Here is a 16,961-nt window from a genome sequence, read left to right as displayed (position 1 = left end):
TCAGTGGACAGTCATGCCCTTTGGGCTCAAAACAACATTTTTCAGTTTCAAAAAACAATGATAGAAATCTTTGGGCCTATCCTCTATTCCTCCCTAATCTACATTGATGATATTCTTTTATTCTCAGAAACAGCTGAGGAACATCATCCACTCCTGAAACAATTCCTTGCTATCATCCAAAAGTACAAAATAATGCTTTCAGAGAAAAAGAGTATTATTGGCCAGCAAGAAATAGAGTTCCTTGGAATGCATTTAAAGAACGGTCAATATACGTATGGTCCACACTTGACAAAAGAGCTTGATTACTTTCCAGATGAGAATCTCTCTGTAAAGCAAATCCAGCAATTTATTGGGATACTCAACTATGTTAGGGAAGCCATACCACATCTATCTAGTTACACATGTCATCTTTCCAAAATGCTCAAAAGGAACCCTCCCCCTTGGGGAACAAAAGAGACAATAGCTGTCAAGAGACTGAAAGAATTGGCTCGCAATCCTCTATCCCTTACCATTCCGTCTACAGGACATCTTATCCTACAGACTGACGCATTAGTTCATGCATGTGGGGCAATTCTTCTTGAAAATCTCAATAATAAGGAACAACTGTGTAGATATGCATTAAGACAATTTTCTCCATCAGAAAGGCATTACCATTCAACATATAAAGAAATTCTAGTAGTTAAATATGAGAGAGAAAAGTTTTGAGTTTTTTCCTGATTGGTCAACACTTCTTAGTCCGAATGGATAACTCTTCATTTCCAAAGATCCTCGAGTCCAATCAAAAGACATTACCAAAATCGCAATTATTGAGATTGAAGTCATGGTTTAGTAGGTATGATTTTGAAGTCCAGCATATAAAAGGAACAAGAAACATCATCCCAGATTTCTTATCCAGACTATCAAAGCCACAACTAAAACCCCATCCTATTGTCCTCCTCACCTCAACAATTGATCTTCCAATAATCTTAATGGCCTCTCCATCTTTAAAAGGCCCTTTGCAACCTCCCTCATCACCAGATCTCCCTGCAAACCTCACAACGAAACAAATCAACAATTTTGCCAAAAATATGATGTTTCATTATTTGACAATCATCCAACAGACTTTATCACTACCCATCCAACCCATTTCTTTTATACAGATTACCTTTGGTGCTTAATCTATCACCTTTATTCTACCCATCCACAAATTGAAAGTGAACTGTAGTTTCTATGGTGTCTTTCCACAGTTTGTTATCATGCTATAGAAGTACCAGTCATGGACCTCCTATACTTCTTCAATATTGATACAAATGCAGGGACATATCTATGGAAATATCTCACTTGGTTCAAAACCCCATATCAATGGAAAAGGATCTCCTCAAAATCATTCATGAAAATAAATTATTCACAGACAATGACTTCAAGGCTTTCGGATATCATGCTATCTATATTCTTCACAGGCCTTACTTTAAGCTCTCAAAAGATACTTATGCCACCCAAAACATCTGTCATTTTTGGAGAACAATTGAAATGCCCTTACATCTTGCTCCTCTGCCAATAACAAGAAAATTAAAACTCACTATACAATTAAGGAATGATTTATGAAAGACCAATATTTTTACACCACTTGTCTGCACTTACAATGGACCTGATAATCAATGGATGGAATGCTCCATCACTGAACGATCCACCTTACCTGTACTGCCATCCCACTAGATGATTCAAGTCTGACCACTGAACAATAAGATGCCATTATGTAAGATTCTCAGCCCCTGGATGATGATAGTGGTATGTGGTAACTCACCTTTTTGCTGGCCATAAAGACAATACAACACTTAATCTTTCTCCTCCATGGTTCATGATATAATCAAAAGGTGTAAAGAAGATAAGATTCTTATCTTATCTTTTTTTGTCCTATTAGGTGTATTATTTTCTGTCCTTTTAGGCACGTGATAGGATCTATCTTTATGTAAGTGCGTAATCTTATCTTTTCTTCTTAGTTGGACACGTGTAACGATAAGATTTCTATCTTATCTTTTCTGTCTTATTGTCATAAGGCTCCTCTATATAAAGAGAAGTCTTGAGTAATGTAAGCAAGCAGTTTTTCTTTTATCCATTAAGAAATAAAATTCTACTTATGGCTTTCTAAACTCTTCATCTCTTCCTCTCGATCCTTTGGCTATGAGCTATTAGCTTGCACGATCTGTTCTTTTATAATTCAAAAGGACTAACTCAACTACAAGAATCCAAAAGAGCATAAAGACCTCTTATGGCAAAGCTGCCTTTACTTGGTCTTAGCTTAAGGATTTATCTTGCCTTGAGTTTACAGTATGAGAATTATTATTTGGTTGAGAATTACTAAAATAGGATTTACATTTAATTCTAAAATACGTTTGTGCGTGAAATTTTAGAATTGTGCGCTTGAATAGCAGTCATGAGAAAATTAGTAGAGAACTTTAGTAAAGATATAATCGGTCGAGTCCTGTATATTAGGTGAGTGGATAAACTTATAATATTATATTTTTTAGTAATATATTAGTTATATTTATTTTTTTTTATAATTTGTTGGAATATTTGTACTGAATTACGTGTTTTAAATGCAATTTAGACACTTAATATTTTCTATAGAAATTGGAAACAAAAACTGATATTTTAAATTTTTTTATATAAAATTATGATTTTATATAGCTGGATAAATGAGTATACACTCATTTATATGACCTATGAAATCACATCTTTGATGTCAGGTGTAAATAGATTATACTGCCTTTGGGACAACGCTTAGTATACATATTATTTTTGGGGCGTATGCTAGATAGTGCCTTTTGAGGGCTTATTATCTACGCGTATGACTAGTTATTTGCACTTTGGAGTTTTCGTAGGAGAGATGTTTGAGCGCCCAAAATTACTAGGAATCAATAGGATACATCCACGAGTATATATTAAATTTTACTGAATTATTTATTTTAACTGTTCTTGTTTTCCCTTAATATGATATCAGAATTTAAATTAGTAAAAGAAATTACAGATTCAAATATATATTGAACTGATTTCCTATTTAAATAGTTTTATAAAATTTTTTTTGTCCAGCTCGAGTGTTGTTGATCCAATATTTATGTTCGGAATAAGTTGCATATTTTCTCATTCGAGAATAGCTTAATTTTTTTATGAATTTTATTTAAATTCTTGTCTGTTCTCTTTTTTTATTTGTTTATCTTCTCACTGAATTTTTCTAATCCTTATTTTTCTCTATTAGTATTATGTAGGATGTTAAAAGTCGAATTAAATTAGAACGTAGTTAGAGTTTCGAATTTTTAGACTCTATGGTCTGGAAAAATAAAATTAAAAGATTGGATGGTTGGGTGAGTTCAGACAGAGGCATTACAACACTTATTTTAATATAAAAAATTTAATATTCTATTGGATAGAAAAATTAATATTATATTGAATATATAAAAATAATAAATAATTAAAATTATTTTAATTTATTTAGAATTCTAAGATTTAAAAAAATGAAAGTTTATAATCCGTGAAGTCACCGCCTCTCAAGTAACTAGCTCATATCATCATAACCCGTGCCTTACGTAACTCTCCTGTAAATAAAATTCCTGTTCTATGAAATAAAATCTAACCAATTCATCAATTCAAAACAGTCTCTTTCTCAGGTAAAACCTTGAATTTCTGATAAATTCAGTTATGTTCTTTCATTATGTTACTATCTTTTTAATATCTTTCAGGATTTAATCAGTAGTAATATTAATTAGTGTTCATTGAATAGTGTTAATTACTGATTTTTAAAAATCAATAGTATTTACTAATATGCTTAGTTTTATTTAGAATATGCTGACTTCGATTTACAAGATCTTGCCGTTTGATATAAGACTATTGGTAAGACTATTGGTAATTTATGATTTGTTTGACTTTGGAGTATGTTCTTTAATTACTCCATTGAAGTGTTTCAAAAAGAAAAGATAAACTTATTATTATTATTATTATTATATATGTATATTATATTATTATTTTGCTTTCAAATTTCTAATTAACTAGTTAGTACTGCAACTACTGATCCCTGTCCTTTTAATGACTATTTGTTTTGTTTGAGGATGGGAGACGTTATTTTTTGGTCTGATTTTAAAATTGAAAGCCAAGTGCCTGAATCTATTGGCATTTCTCTCCAAGGACAACTTAAAATAGCCGAATATTCAGTTAAAAATTTAAATTTATTTCGTTTTTAATTATTCATTTAATTTTATATTATATTTTAATTTAATTATTTTATAAATAAAAAAATTGACATAGTAAAAGAATAAAAAAATAAATTAAATAAAAACTGACATATAATAAAAACTGATAAAAATAACAGAGAGAAAATACTAATTGAAAAACCAACAAAAAAATTAATTAAAAAAAATAACATGTCAAAAATTAGTCAACCATAAATAAAATTAAAAAATTAAAATAAAATAAATTAAAGTTTATACCAAAAATAAAACTTAATGCAAAATTCAAAGACGTTCACATAATAAAAGGAAAATACTTTGGTGTGCTTAAATTTACATGTGCTTACTTTTATTGAAAACACGCATTACTCACACAAACATGATCATAAGTTGGTGAGTAACGAACTTTATTTACTAGCACAGCGATATAGTAACCTGCCCTGCAGGTGGGCATTCAGAAGAAGAATGTTCGGATTTGGCACTGCTCGGGCAGGCCGCAGGAAGATGGAATGCTCCTTGCCTTCTGCATCACCTCCTGGTACTGTTCTCTTTGCATCTGCTGTGCACTCTCAATCTGCTTCTCGACTGCAACCTGGAGTGCCTCACATTGGCATTCATCTCTCACTTGCTTTAATTCATTGCAGCACTCCTGAAGCTGATGCCTCTCCTGCTGGTCTTTTTCTCCGGGCATCTCCAACACTTTTCCGTCTGTTGATCTCCTTGAACTTGATTGCGACAAGTACATCTGACAGGCCCTGAATTTCTTCCCGCGAAGATCCCGGAAGCATCTCTCCTGTGTATTGGTGTCGTCGACCTCAACAGTGGTGATAGTGGTTCTGTAGGCAAAAGAGGCATTGGCAATGATGAACAAGAGAACGCTAATAAGAGCTACTGCGGGTATGAGCTTCGCCATTGTTATAAAACTTACAGTATCATAATAGCTCCTAGAGGGTATTAGATTAGTGGATGGAGAAGGAGAGGTCAAAGGTAATGGGGGTATTATATGAGATTTTGGGGAGTGCATGTGAAGAACGTGGAAGATGTATGAAATGGCGAATCACTTCTGGCAATTTTATGTGGCTGCATATGTTTTTGAGGTATGGTTTATGCTTACACGTAGGGCAGCAGCATGCAAATTCTGGTTTGATAATATTTTTCATTTTTGTATGGATTTAGCGTTTAATAATGATGTTCTATTTAAATATAACCTTTATGCAACTAGTGGGGAAATCAATTTTGACGATTCTTTGGTCTACTTTTTTTTTTTCTTAAACACTTTTAGTCTGTCTTTATTATTATTATTATTTTATTTGCAAACAATGAACTAAAATGTTTTTCTTTTTAACGGTCATAAATTTAAATTTAAGTTTTAGAGTGAATTTTAGACCCCTAGTTCACAACGATTTAATTTCTTTTCAATATTTTTATGAATTTTTTTTATTAATTTATTTACATAAATTTCTTTTTGAGCAATTGATTTAGTATATAAGATTTATAAATTTTATTACATCTTTTAATGTAAATTTAATTTAAATTTCATATATCTTTTAATCTAAACTTAATACAAGTTTTGTAAATTTTTATTAAATAAATATGTAAAACCCGATCTTATACGTATAGGAGATTGACATTGTAGATTTATACTGTAAACGACATGCTAACATACCATCAATATAATTAACACAAGTATAACCTAATGAATTAAGACATCCAACAAACAACAATAAGCATTTAACACTTAATTTTTAATAAGGAATATCGGCGCCTGAGTTAAAAGGTAAGAGTGACAAAAATAGATCTAATAGTCCATATGCTAAGAAAAGAATAATATACAGATTAACATAAATAATAGTAAAGTCTATTAGCCTAACCTTCACTCAACCTGATTTTTTTGAAGTGGAAATAAGGAAAACGTTTTATAGAAATGAACTAACTGAGCAACAAAATTAATCTAAAGAAGTTAATAATAAAGGGGTCAGTATAAACTCATGAGAAGATAAGGATCTAAGAAGAGTGAATAAACAAGGGATTATTTACATTATTTAAGTAAAATTCTAACTGGCTGGATAAATAAAAATTTAAATAAAACCATAAACATTAGCATCTAAAATAGATTATTAAAAATCGATTTGTTGAATTGTAATATAAGTATTGAATTTAATAACAATGTTATATATATACTCATGAAAGCATCCAGCAGATTCCTAGCAATTTTGGAGGTTGAGATGTCTCGTCTATGCAGAACTTAAGAGTAGATAATCAGTTATATACGCGCAGACAAACTTCCATAAGGCACCACCTAGTATATATCTTTAAAGACACTATATGCACTAAGCATTGTCCTAAAGACAATATATCTTACTATCACCTGACGTCCAATGTGTGGTCATATAGGCTACAATCATGTATATTCATTTATCCAGCTAATAAAATTCTCTAATTTACAATAAATAGAAAAGACTAAAAATACTGTTATCCGTTTCCAATTTCTCTCATAGAAAAATAAAGGCAATAATTTTAAATTATAATTGAATAAAAGACTTGCATATAAATAAATTTGTAAAAGCATACATATAGTATATTTAAAAACTATGATGATATATATTTATCCACTCACCTAGATTGTAAAGGAGGAAAGACTCCTAGCTAGCTGATGGACTGCTAGAACCTGCAGTAAATTCAGAATCCTTACCTAAAATAAAAAAATAAATGTAAAAAGAAATAAGAATTCAAACCAGCTAAATTAAATTTGAAAAAGCGACTAAACATGAATGCAATGCAGACGATTTTCTAAAATTCTACTAAAAATTCGACAGTTCTTATAATTGGATTAGTTCTCCCAATAAAACAAGTCTATAACTTGTAGAAAATCACTTCTATATTTATCCAAAATTCACTCGAGCTTCCAACTACATATAAAGCCCAATTAGACCAATTCTAGAGCAAAACAAAATTATTGAGCCTTACAGAGCTTTCTTTAATAAATTATAATAATATTTAGATTTAAATAAATTATTATCATATTCAAATTTCAAATAATTAAATTGTCGATATTTAAATAATTCTCCACAACTCACCAACTAATTTAATAAATTTATTTCTAGCATTTAAATAATTTAACGATTTTATAATCACTTGATAACTCACAATTAATAATAAATTAACCGAATCTAATATTATAAATTTAATTCCACAATTCATACTAAAAATAAATTATTCCGTCCAAAAATTTTGAAATTAATTTGCGGACATTTTGCCCCTCGACACGCAAATGGGAGAGCGGCCACTTGCGATGGCCGGAAAATTTCAATTTCGCCAAAAAATGCAATCCCATCTTATTTTTGGCTCCTTTATCCCACCTTAAAAGCTAAGAAAAGGAAGAAGTGGTCCTAAGTCTATAAATAGTGGGTCTTCTCTCTCCTTTTCCAAGAGTTAAGAAAAACAATAGGCCTTATATTTCTATGAGCTAAATTGTATTTCTCTTAGTAATATGTCTTTGTAATTCTATTGAATTAAAAAAATATTATTTTGGTAGTGCTCGAGAAAGTAAGCATATTTTTTGCCGAACCTCGTCTGGTGTTTCTTTTTTTATTATGGATAATTACATGTGATATATTGTATCTAAAATTACCTAAGAATTTATTTCTTAGTTGTGATTTTTCGTGTAATTTATTCGATTGCAGTGGAAAGTAACCCGATTTCCACGACATCCCAGACCAACCATTCGGAGCTCTCGACGTCAGGAGTCCATATTCGCCTAACTCCTCACTGTTTGTGCAAGTCGGACCGGTGAAGAATCGGCTCTGGCGCGAGGCGATCCCACTCCTCTGGCAATGGCAGCGGCTACTAAAGCTTCAGGCAGACTCCTTTGAGGCTGGGAGTTCATTTTCAGCAACCTCCCACGCTGATAATGCCTGCAATAACCCGAGTAAGACTGGCAGCCGTTTCTCCCCCTTGCTTCTTGATTTTTCGGCGCGAAAAATAGTCAAGCTCCATTAGAGATGAGTTCAATTGGTAGGAGACAACGAGGACATGGTGTTTTGGGTGCTAACATGGTGGTGAGGGTATGGAGGTCAATGGGTAGGGGGGAGGGGAGGAAGAGAATGTGTATGCTAAAGGGGAGAGTGAGAGGGGCTAAAAAGAAAAGGGAGAAAATTGCACTTTTGGTCCCTATTTTATTTCCTATGTATGCTAGAGTTTTGTTTGTTAAAAGTTAAGAAATTTTTTAGCTAAGTTGCTTAATTCAAGAGTTTAATGGGAATTTAGCTAAGATTCTTGGAATATTAAGAATAATCAATAATGCTTAACTGTGTAGTAAAATTGATTATGTATTTTTAATAAGGATATTGTGATATAAGTAATTAAGATTTAAAATAATTATACATTCATTCAATATATAATAAACTAATAAAATAAGTAAACTAATATGCATATATATATATATATATATATATATATATATATCCATATTATATTTAATAAATACATATAATAAAATACTGGTATAAAAATATGAAAAATAAATTAAAATAATGGTAGAGAAACAAGAGTGTTATAAAATATGTAAATTATATAACACTTTTAATTCATCTAGCTTTATTTTTATTTTGTTTCTATTTGTAACTGTTGATTGCAGATTAAATTACTTATAATACCTTAATAATAAATAATATTTTAGAAAATAGATTTAAGTTTTAATGGTGTCAATTAGATGCTAAAATAATAAGATAACATTGAAAAAATATATTATCAGTCTTTATGTTTTTTTGAAGTTTGACGGTCAGCTTTTTAAAGCTGGAGGTCTCGAATCCTTATTGTGCGGTAGTCAGAGGTCTTGTGGCAATTAGCTAAATTTTAAGTGACAAAAGTGTTTGCTCTTGAGAGTGAGAGATTTTGAACCACTGTTAAGTGGAAGTCAGAAGTCTCGAATCCTTATTGTGTAGTCCAAGTCTCGAATTCTTATTGTGCAGTCCAAGTCTCGAATTCTTATTATGTAGTCCATGGCTTGTTAGTGTTCGATGAGAGTCAGAGGTCTTGAACTACTGTTAAGTGAAACTCAGAAAGCGTTGGATGAGTTAATTGAGTTGGATGAGTTAAAAAAAAAAGTATATGACTGAAAAAGCAATATATGTTGTTTCAGCAACGGAACTTCCAAAAGACTTGAAATATGATATCTCATCTTGTTAAAAACCCCACCAACTTGATGAACACTTAAAGAAAATATATTGAATTTAAGACAATGAATTGGAAATGGGCATTAGACTCGGTTTTAAATCGAAAAAGCACATCTAAAACAGATGAAAAGAAAAAAATATTGTGAGAAAATATTATAGAAACAAACTTCAACAAAGGATTAATTCACTTTTCACTTTGCAAAATATAGAATTGAATTTGAAAAACCTGTGGAGAGTAATAGTAATTTTTCCTGTTTTATATTTATATGAGGTCTGCAAACTAGTAGTGCATTTTTGCCCCATAATAATGACTATTAAATGAGGAGTTCATGAACTGGATATTGCTCCTGATGGGTTACGTGGTTTACACAGGCAGGTGTTAGCCACCGCAGGATGGTTACTGTTAGTGTTTAAGGCCTTGCCTCCATCTGTACCCCAAGAAAAAAAAAGAAAGAAATTCCATGCTTTGTAAAGGGCCGTTATCTTGATCTGATTTTTTTGGCTTCTCTTGTACATTGTCTGCCTGATATTGAAAATCAAGCACCTGAGCTTTTTGACATTTTTTTCTCCGAAGAAAAATCTAAAAGTACTGGAATTTTACTTCATTTCATTACAGAACACCAGAAGATAACATACTACCAAAAATCTACTTTTTGTTGAAAATAAACACATTGCGCAATGAACTTTATTTACTGGACTGCCACATTGATACGTACAGTACCTGCCCTGACAGGCATTCAGAACAAGAATGTTTGGGCTAGGCACTGCGCCCGCAGATCGCAGGAAAATGATATCCTACCTGTCCTTACAAGCACTCTCTGGTAATCTCCCATTTGCGTCTGACGTGCACGGTCAAGCCACTCTGCGATTATAGCCTGGATTGCCTCACATTGGCAATCTTCTCTTACTGGCTGTACTTCTTTGCAACACTCCCGGAGCTGCTGTCTCTCCTGCTGGTTTTTCTCTCCGGGCATCTCCAACACATTTTTGTCCGTTGATGTCCTCGAACTTGCCGCTACGTACATCAGACAGGCGCTCAAATCCTTCCCCTCAAGTTCCTGGCGGCAATTTTCTGAAGGCGACCATATTCCCGTCCTACTTGGATTGGTATCATCGACCTCAACAGTTGTGGTGGCGGTTGTGTAGGCAAAAGATGCATTGGCAATAATGACCAAGAGAACGCTAATGAGAGCTACTGTAGGTATGAGCTTTGCCATGGTTACAGAACTTATAATATCATAATAGCACCTAAAGAATATATATATACATATTGTTCTAGGAGCGGATGAAGAAGGTGAGGTTAAAGGCAATCAGTATTTGAGGAGTGCATGCATAGAATTTGGAAGATGTATGAAATGGCTAGTCACTTCTCGCAATTTCATGGGGTGGCTACATCTGGTTTTGCGGTCGGGTTTATGCTTACACGTCGGGCAGCAACATGCAAATTCTTAAAAATAATGCTGATTATCAGGTCAAATTAAGTTTTTAGCATACGAAGGCATTATAAATTCGGATTTATAATGAGCACAAAAAATTGATTGAAAAGATGCATTTTGGTGAGGAGGCCCAACGAGGCATCAGTCACTAATTTAATTTAAGAATTGCATAAGTAATAAAAAGAAGCCCTTTTATATTAATCGGACATGTATTATTAAATTTTTATACTTTAAAATAGTTCAATGTCACTTTTTAATTTTTTAAATAGTACAAATAAACTTAAAATTTTAGCACCGTTAGAATATCAATAAATAATAGAGTCTACTTAAAATACTAACTAATCATAGGATGACATGTCAATATTATATTTTTCTTATTTCATTCAAAAAAATTAATTATGACATCATAATAAATAAATAATATTACTTTTTCTCTAACTCATTTTTTTCACCTTTTTTACCATTCTTCAATCAAATGAAACACTATGTTTACAGAATAAAATATAATCAGAATAAAAATATAATCAATCAAAAAGAAATTGTTGAATGTGAAGCAATCCAACTCACCTTTTGCAGGAACATCATTGCCATGAAGTATCGCCCAGCCGTTGATGCTACATGTTCTTGCATATGGCTCTCAATGCGAATTCAAATGCGATGGTCGTCACAGATCTCATAAATTCAGAATTGAAAGAATAATCAGTGGATTACTTGTTTCCAACAGGTCCAATTTCAAGAGCAGATGCATGATCTAGTGTGGGATTTGGACTGAATGCTTCCTGTATCAGCTTATAATGCATCAGCAAAGAACAAAGAGAAATTTACAGAGAAGAACATGATTGTCTAAACTTTGCAGAATCAAGGAGAATAATGCGACAGTCAGAAGTAGAAGAGGTGTATAATCAGCAAAAGATGCACCAATGGCATCAGTAGCGAGGGCAAGGCGAGTTAACGGCATCAATAGCAAAGGCGAGAGCAGTAACGACAGTGATGGTGAAAAAATGACCAGTAATAGTGACCGGCTTGTAGTAGTGGTTGGCAGTGGTGCTCAATGGTTGTGCGTTAAAAGTTGATTTTTTTGAATTTAATTAATTACATTTTTTATCTTATGCCATTTAAGAACATCACCCTTCTTGTCTTAGGATGCTAATCGCGAAATATGACTTTCGTTTTCCCATTGAAGTTAGAAAGAAGTATCAGAAAAGCCCAAAAACAGTAATTTCGCTGGCGATTTGCCATGTTCAGCCACCTCAAAGTGTGAAGCTGACAACTCGCATTAGCAGCACTTCATTATCGTCGGTTTTCACGTTAATTAGACATTGAATGAGAAAGACTCGGAAAATGAAATTTAAGCTATGATTTTTTCTCCACCGGTTACCTTCGCTTTCATCATCGATCGAGTATACCATAATATTATCATGCCCCTTTCTTTCTCAATCTCAATTTGTTTCCTTAGTAGAAGATGGCATATATATATATATATATATATATATGAGTAAACAAATTTCTATTATTTTTTATCATATGCATGCTTCTTATAAATTCTAGATAGGTCCACAAGTTATATATGCCAGGTGGATATTTTTAGACTTTTATTTTTTCTAAATAATTAAGTATTTTATTTTGATTCATTATCATAATTATCAAATCGTAGTGTATAACTTCAAAAATTAAATTAACTCTCATCAAAATGTTGAAATTCTGAAAAAACATACTGACAATTAGATTAACTGGAAAAATATATTGATTAGAAATAAAAGAAATTTAGTAAAATATTTAATAATAATTTTAAGAATTAAATTAAACTTTTTTTTATTAATTAATCCTTAAACGAATTAACCAAAACAGATGAAAAGAGAAAAAAAAATTATAGAAACAAATGTCAACAAAGTATTAATTCACTTTTCGATTTTCAAAATATAGAATTGAGTTTGAAAAACCGAGTAAATAGTAATTTTTCTATGAGGTCTGCAAACTGGCAGTGCTATTTTGCCTCATTATGACTATTAATTGAAGAGTCTGGCAAGTTCTAATAAGGCATACTTGCTGATCATGACTTCTCATTTGGAGTTGATGACCTAGATATTGCTCCTAATGGGGAACGTGATTTACTCAGGCAGGATTTGAAAAGGGCGTTATCTTGATCCGAGTTTTCTGCCTGATATTGAAAATCAAGCACCTGAGTTTATTGACAGTTTATTTCTTTGGAGGAATTTTACTTCATTTCATTACATAACACCAGAAAATAATATACTAACTAATACAGGTTATGTTTACTGTGTTGTAGTTACCGTAGTTAATTATTGATGGTTGTTATATAGTTAGTTATTGGAATTAACACGTGGCATAACTCTATTGGTCATAGGGTTTGTAATTTGGCTATAAATACATGCATAATGTATGAGCACAGTAACAAGAATAATAATTCAGTTTTCTTCAGTTTCTTTTCTTCGAAGTTTTCTGTTTCTTTTTTATCTCAACATGGTATCAGAGCTATTTTAGCTCATTCAATTCCGCAATTTTCTGTTCAAAGTGTACTCTGAAAGCTAGCCTTTTTCTGGGTTTTTTCTTGTTCTCTTTAAAAATATATTTCTTTTGTTCTTTTCTTAATCATTTACGATCAAGATTTGATCTTTTACTTTGATAATCAAGAATCAGTTTCTTCTTGAAATCTTTTAATGGCTTCTGTTAAAGCTATAATAGATCCATCTAATGTTCTATACTTACATCCTAACGAGAATCCATCTCTCGTTCTTGTTTCACCAGTTCTAAGTGATAGTAATTACCACACTTGGTCAAGAGCCATGCGAATGGCTTTACTCTCAAAGAATAAGCTTGCCTTAGTGGATGGTTCATATGAAATTCCTAATACTTCTGATTCTAAATATGCTGCATGGGAAAGGTCTAATACCATGGTTGTGTCTTGGCTTTATAATTTAGTTTCACCTTCTATACACAAAACCATTATTTGGCTTGATAATGCAATGGACATTTGGAATGATCTACGTGAAAGGTACTCTCATGGTGATGTGTTTTGTTTGTTTGATCTTAAGCAAGAATTTTTCTCTATTGTTCAAGAAGATAAATCTGTGAATGAATATTATGCAAGCTTGAAGGTAATTTGGGATGAATTGGGTAATTTGAAACCTGTTCCTAGCTGTTCTTGTAATCCTAGATGTAAATGTGGTGTTCTTAATGTTGTTAAGAAGTATCAAGATGATGATTATGTGATAAAATTTGTTAAAGGTCTTAATGAGAACTTCAATCAGTTGAAAACTCAGTTGAAGACAATGGATCCACTTCCTGATATTAGCAAGGTATTCAATATGGTTTTGCAGCATGAGAGAGAATTGTCTGTTGGAAAAGAGAAATCTGTAGAATCTAATGTGTTTCTTGCAAAAAGTTTTTATTCTAATAATAGGGGTAATAATCAAGGAATGCAACAGAATAAAGGAAGTAGTCAATCAAGTTTTAGAAGGACTTTACAATCGAACAGTAATGGCAACATAAAGAGGTTCAATAATCAACAGAATTTTAATAGACCCATGTGCACATTCTGTGGAATTTCAGGTCATACTGTTGATTCTTGCTATAAAAAGCACGAATTTCCACCTGGATTCAAATTCAAGAAACCTAGCTATGCTAACTTTGTGGAGACAGATCAGACAGATGAACAGCAAGTCCATGGAAATGACAGTAATATGCAATCTGCTAATGGAAATGCTTCTAGTTTTCAATTTACTAATGAGCAGTGTGCCAAATTGATTCAGATGCTTCAACAGATTTCAGCTTCTATGAATTCACAACCTCAAGTGAATGCTCTTGTTACAAACTTTGTACCTGATCAAGAAACAGGTATGCATTTTGTATCTTATATAGAAAACTCACATCTCATTTCTATAGTGCATGTCCTGAATTTGCATCACCAAAGAAAGCTCCATCACCAAGCCTTGTTTTTATTTCAAGAAACTCTTTAAGAGAACAGACTTCGCTTTCTCCACCATCGTTATAGCTATAATGAGCTTCTTTTGTTATTCTTGTTCGCATTTGTGTTATACGGATTTATGGTGGTAGATGGCGGTGGAACAACCAAAACAGCACCGCGAACTTCATCGGCCGATTTCTTTCTCTTACGGTAATGACAGCAGATGAAATTGCTACAATGTACTTGTCTATTCATGAGCAATCTTCTTATGGCAGCGTTGTTGATTGTCTTGGCTGGAAATAGAGAATGGCAGAGGAGAGATAAATTCATGACAGTTTTGTTTTTTGTCGATTCCAATAAACTCCGATGAGGTGTGAACGATCAAAACACATGAATAAATTCCAGTCTCTGTAAGCTTTGGTATTAGATGACTTTTATATCAATTGGTTATCTTGATCTAATTTGTAAATGCACTTTAACTTGAAGATATAAACTATAATATCCCATTGATCTAGAACTTAATGTTTTTTATCATTAAATAGAAGAAAGAAAACATACATTGATTCATATTCTTATCTTATTAATAGATACTCTAACATTTTAGTTTTATATTTGCTATAATTCTTGATACTATGGGTAGAGAGAGGACCAAGTCTTATTTATAGACTAATGGTGGTTTTCCATCAAAGCACCAATGTTTACAACCCTTCATGTCATAATATTTAATAATAGTCATACCTATTCAATTTACAACCTTTCATTAACCAATAGAATTTAATCATTAATATTTTATTATAATTATATAAATCATTAATTTCTTACATTCTCTCACTTGGCTCATATAATTTAATAAGAATATAAAGTGCACAAAGATTAATGTTAAATTCTTTTTTTATACATTGGCTATGACATAGTATCATTATTAAGTAGAAATATTAATACGGGTCATAGTGGTCGCATGTCATTTATGGATATAGTCCCTTCCATATACCACAACACTAATTCTCAACTTAACATGATCTTTAATAAAGATAACATTAATGGTCCAACATTAGTGTCTTTATTTCAAGAATGTTCTTGTCAATATTACTCTAAAGCAATTATGTATACCAAATAGGAAACAGAAAAATCAGAAACACATAATTGAGCTCAAAGTGTCAATTATATAAACTTAAAATAAACTTAATCAAATATTAGTAATGACGCCTAATAATGCTCATTCTTATAACATGTTCATTAAATATTTTGGGCGGTAATCTTTTTGTTAAAGGATCTGCAATCATAAGATTTGTTCTAATATGTCCAATTGACATTTTTTGTTTCTGAACTTCTTCTTTAATGGTAAAGTATTTTATCTCCATATGCTTAGCACCCTTAGAATTCTTATTATTTTTAGAGAAGAAAACTGCTGCAGAATTATCATAATAGATTTTCAGCGGCCTGCAAGTCCTGAAATAAAATTTCGCAGCCATAATCCATGAACGGTAGCCTCAGAGCAAGCTACAAACTCAGCCTCTATAGTGGATGCAGCAATGACAGACTGCTTCATATTCTTCCATGAAATTGCTCTTTCGGCTAATAGGAGTAAGTAGCCAAATGTTGATTTTCTTATATCAACACATCCAGCAAAATCTGAATCTGAATATCCAATCACCTCAAGGTGCTTAGATCTTCTATAAGTGAGCATATGATCCTTTGTTCCTTGCAAGTATCTAAGAATTTTCTTTGTAGCTTTCCAGTGATCTATCTAATCCTGAATTACTTTGATATTTGCCCAATATTCCGAACAACAAAATTAATGTCCGGTCTGGTGCAAGTTTGAGCATACATTAAACTCACAACAACATAAGCATAAGGAACGTTCTCTTTCTATTCTCGTTCCAATTCATTTTTCAGACATTGCATAAGATTAAATTTATCCCCTTTCTGAATTGGAACTATTCCTGCTGAAAATCTGGAACAGCAAGGATGGGTGAATTGCATAATTTGGTTTTGACTTCTTCAAAGGATTTTTGGGCCGCTTCACTGCATTTGAACTCTCCTTTCTTTATTAACTCTATCATCGGGGCTGTGATTGTTGAGAAGTTCTTGATGAAGATTCTATAGAAAGAAGCAAGGCCATGAAAGCTCCTAACTTGATGAACATCCCTTGGAACTAACCATGTGGAAATGGCCTTCACTTTCTCCGGATCAATCTGTATCCTTTCACTAGGAACAATGTATCCTA

General features: G+C 32.2%; 2 protein-coding genes across 2 annotated transcripts; both read right to left on the bottom strand.

Moving 5' to 3' along the window:
• Positions 1–4,479: 4,479 nt before the first annotated feature.
• Positions 4,480–5,185, bottom strand: LOC8280725 (2S seed storage albumin protein-like). Its single transcript, XM_002522801.3, has one exon. It carries the CDS (start codon positions 5,110–5,112, stop codon positions 4,654–4,656), a length of 459 nt encoding a protein of 152 aa, XP_002522847.2. The 5' UTR covers positions 5,113–5,185; the 3' UTR covers positions 4,480–4,653.
• A 4,775-nt stretch (positions 5,186–9,960) lies between these two features.
• On the bottom strand, positions 9,961–10,670 carry LOC125371043 (2S seed storage albumin protein-like). Its single transcript, XM_048378844.1, has one exon. It carries the CDS (start codon positions 10,588–10,590, stop codon positions 10,111–10,113), a length of 480 nt encoding a protein of 159 aa, XP_048234801.1. The 5' UTR covers positions 10,591–10,670; the 3' UTR covers positions 9,961–10,110.
• Positions 10,671–16,961: the final 6,291 nt, after the last annotated feature.

This window comes from Ricinus communis, chromosome 9 (genome assembly GCF_019578655.1).
Source record: "Ricinus communis isolate WT05 ecotype wild-type chromosome 9, ASM1957865v1, whole genome shotgun sequence".
NCBI classification, from domain to species: Eukaryota; Viridiplantae; Streptophyta; class Magnoliopsida; order Malpighiales; family Euphorbiaceae; genus Ricinus; species Ricinus communis.
The sequence above is the reverse complement of the archived record's forward strand: the minus strand, read 5'-3'. Positions and strand labels throughout refer to the sequence as shown.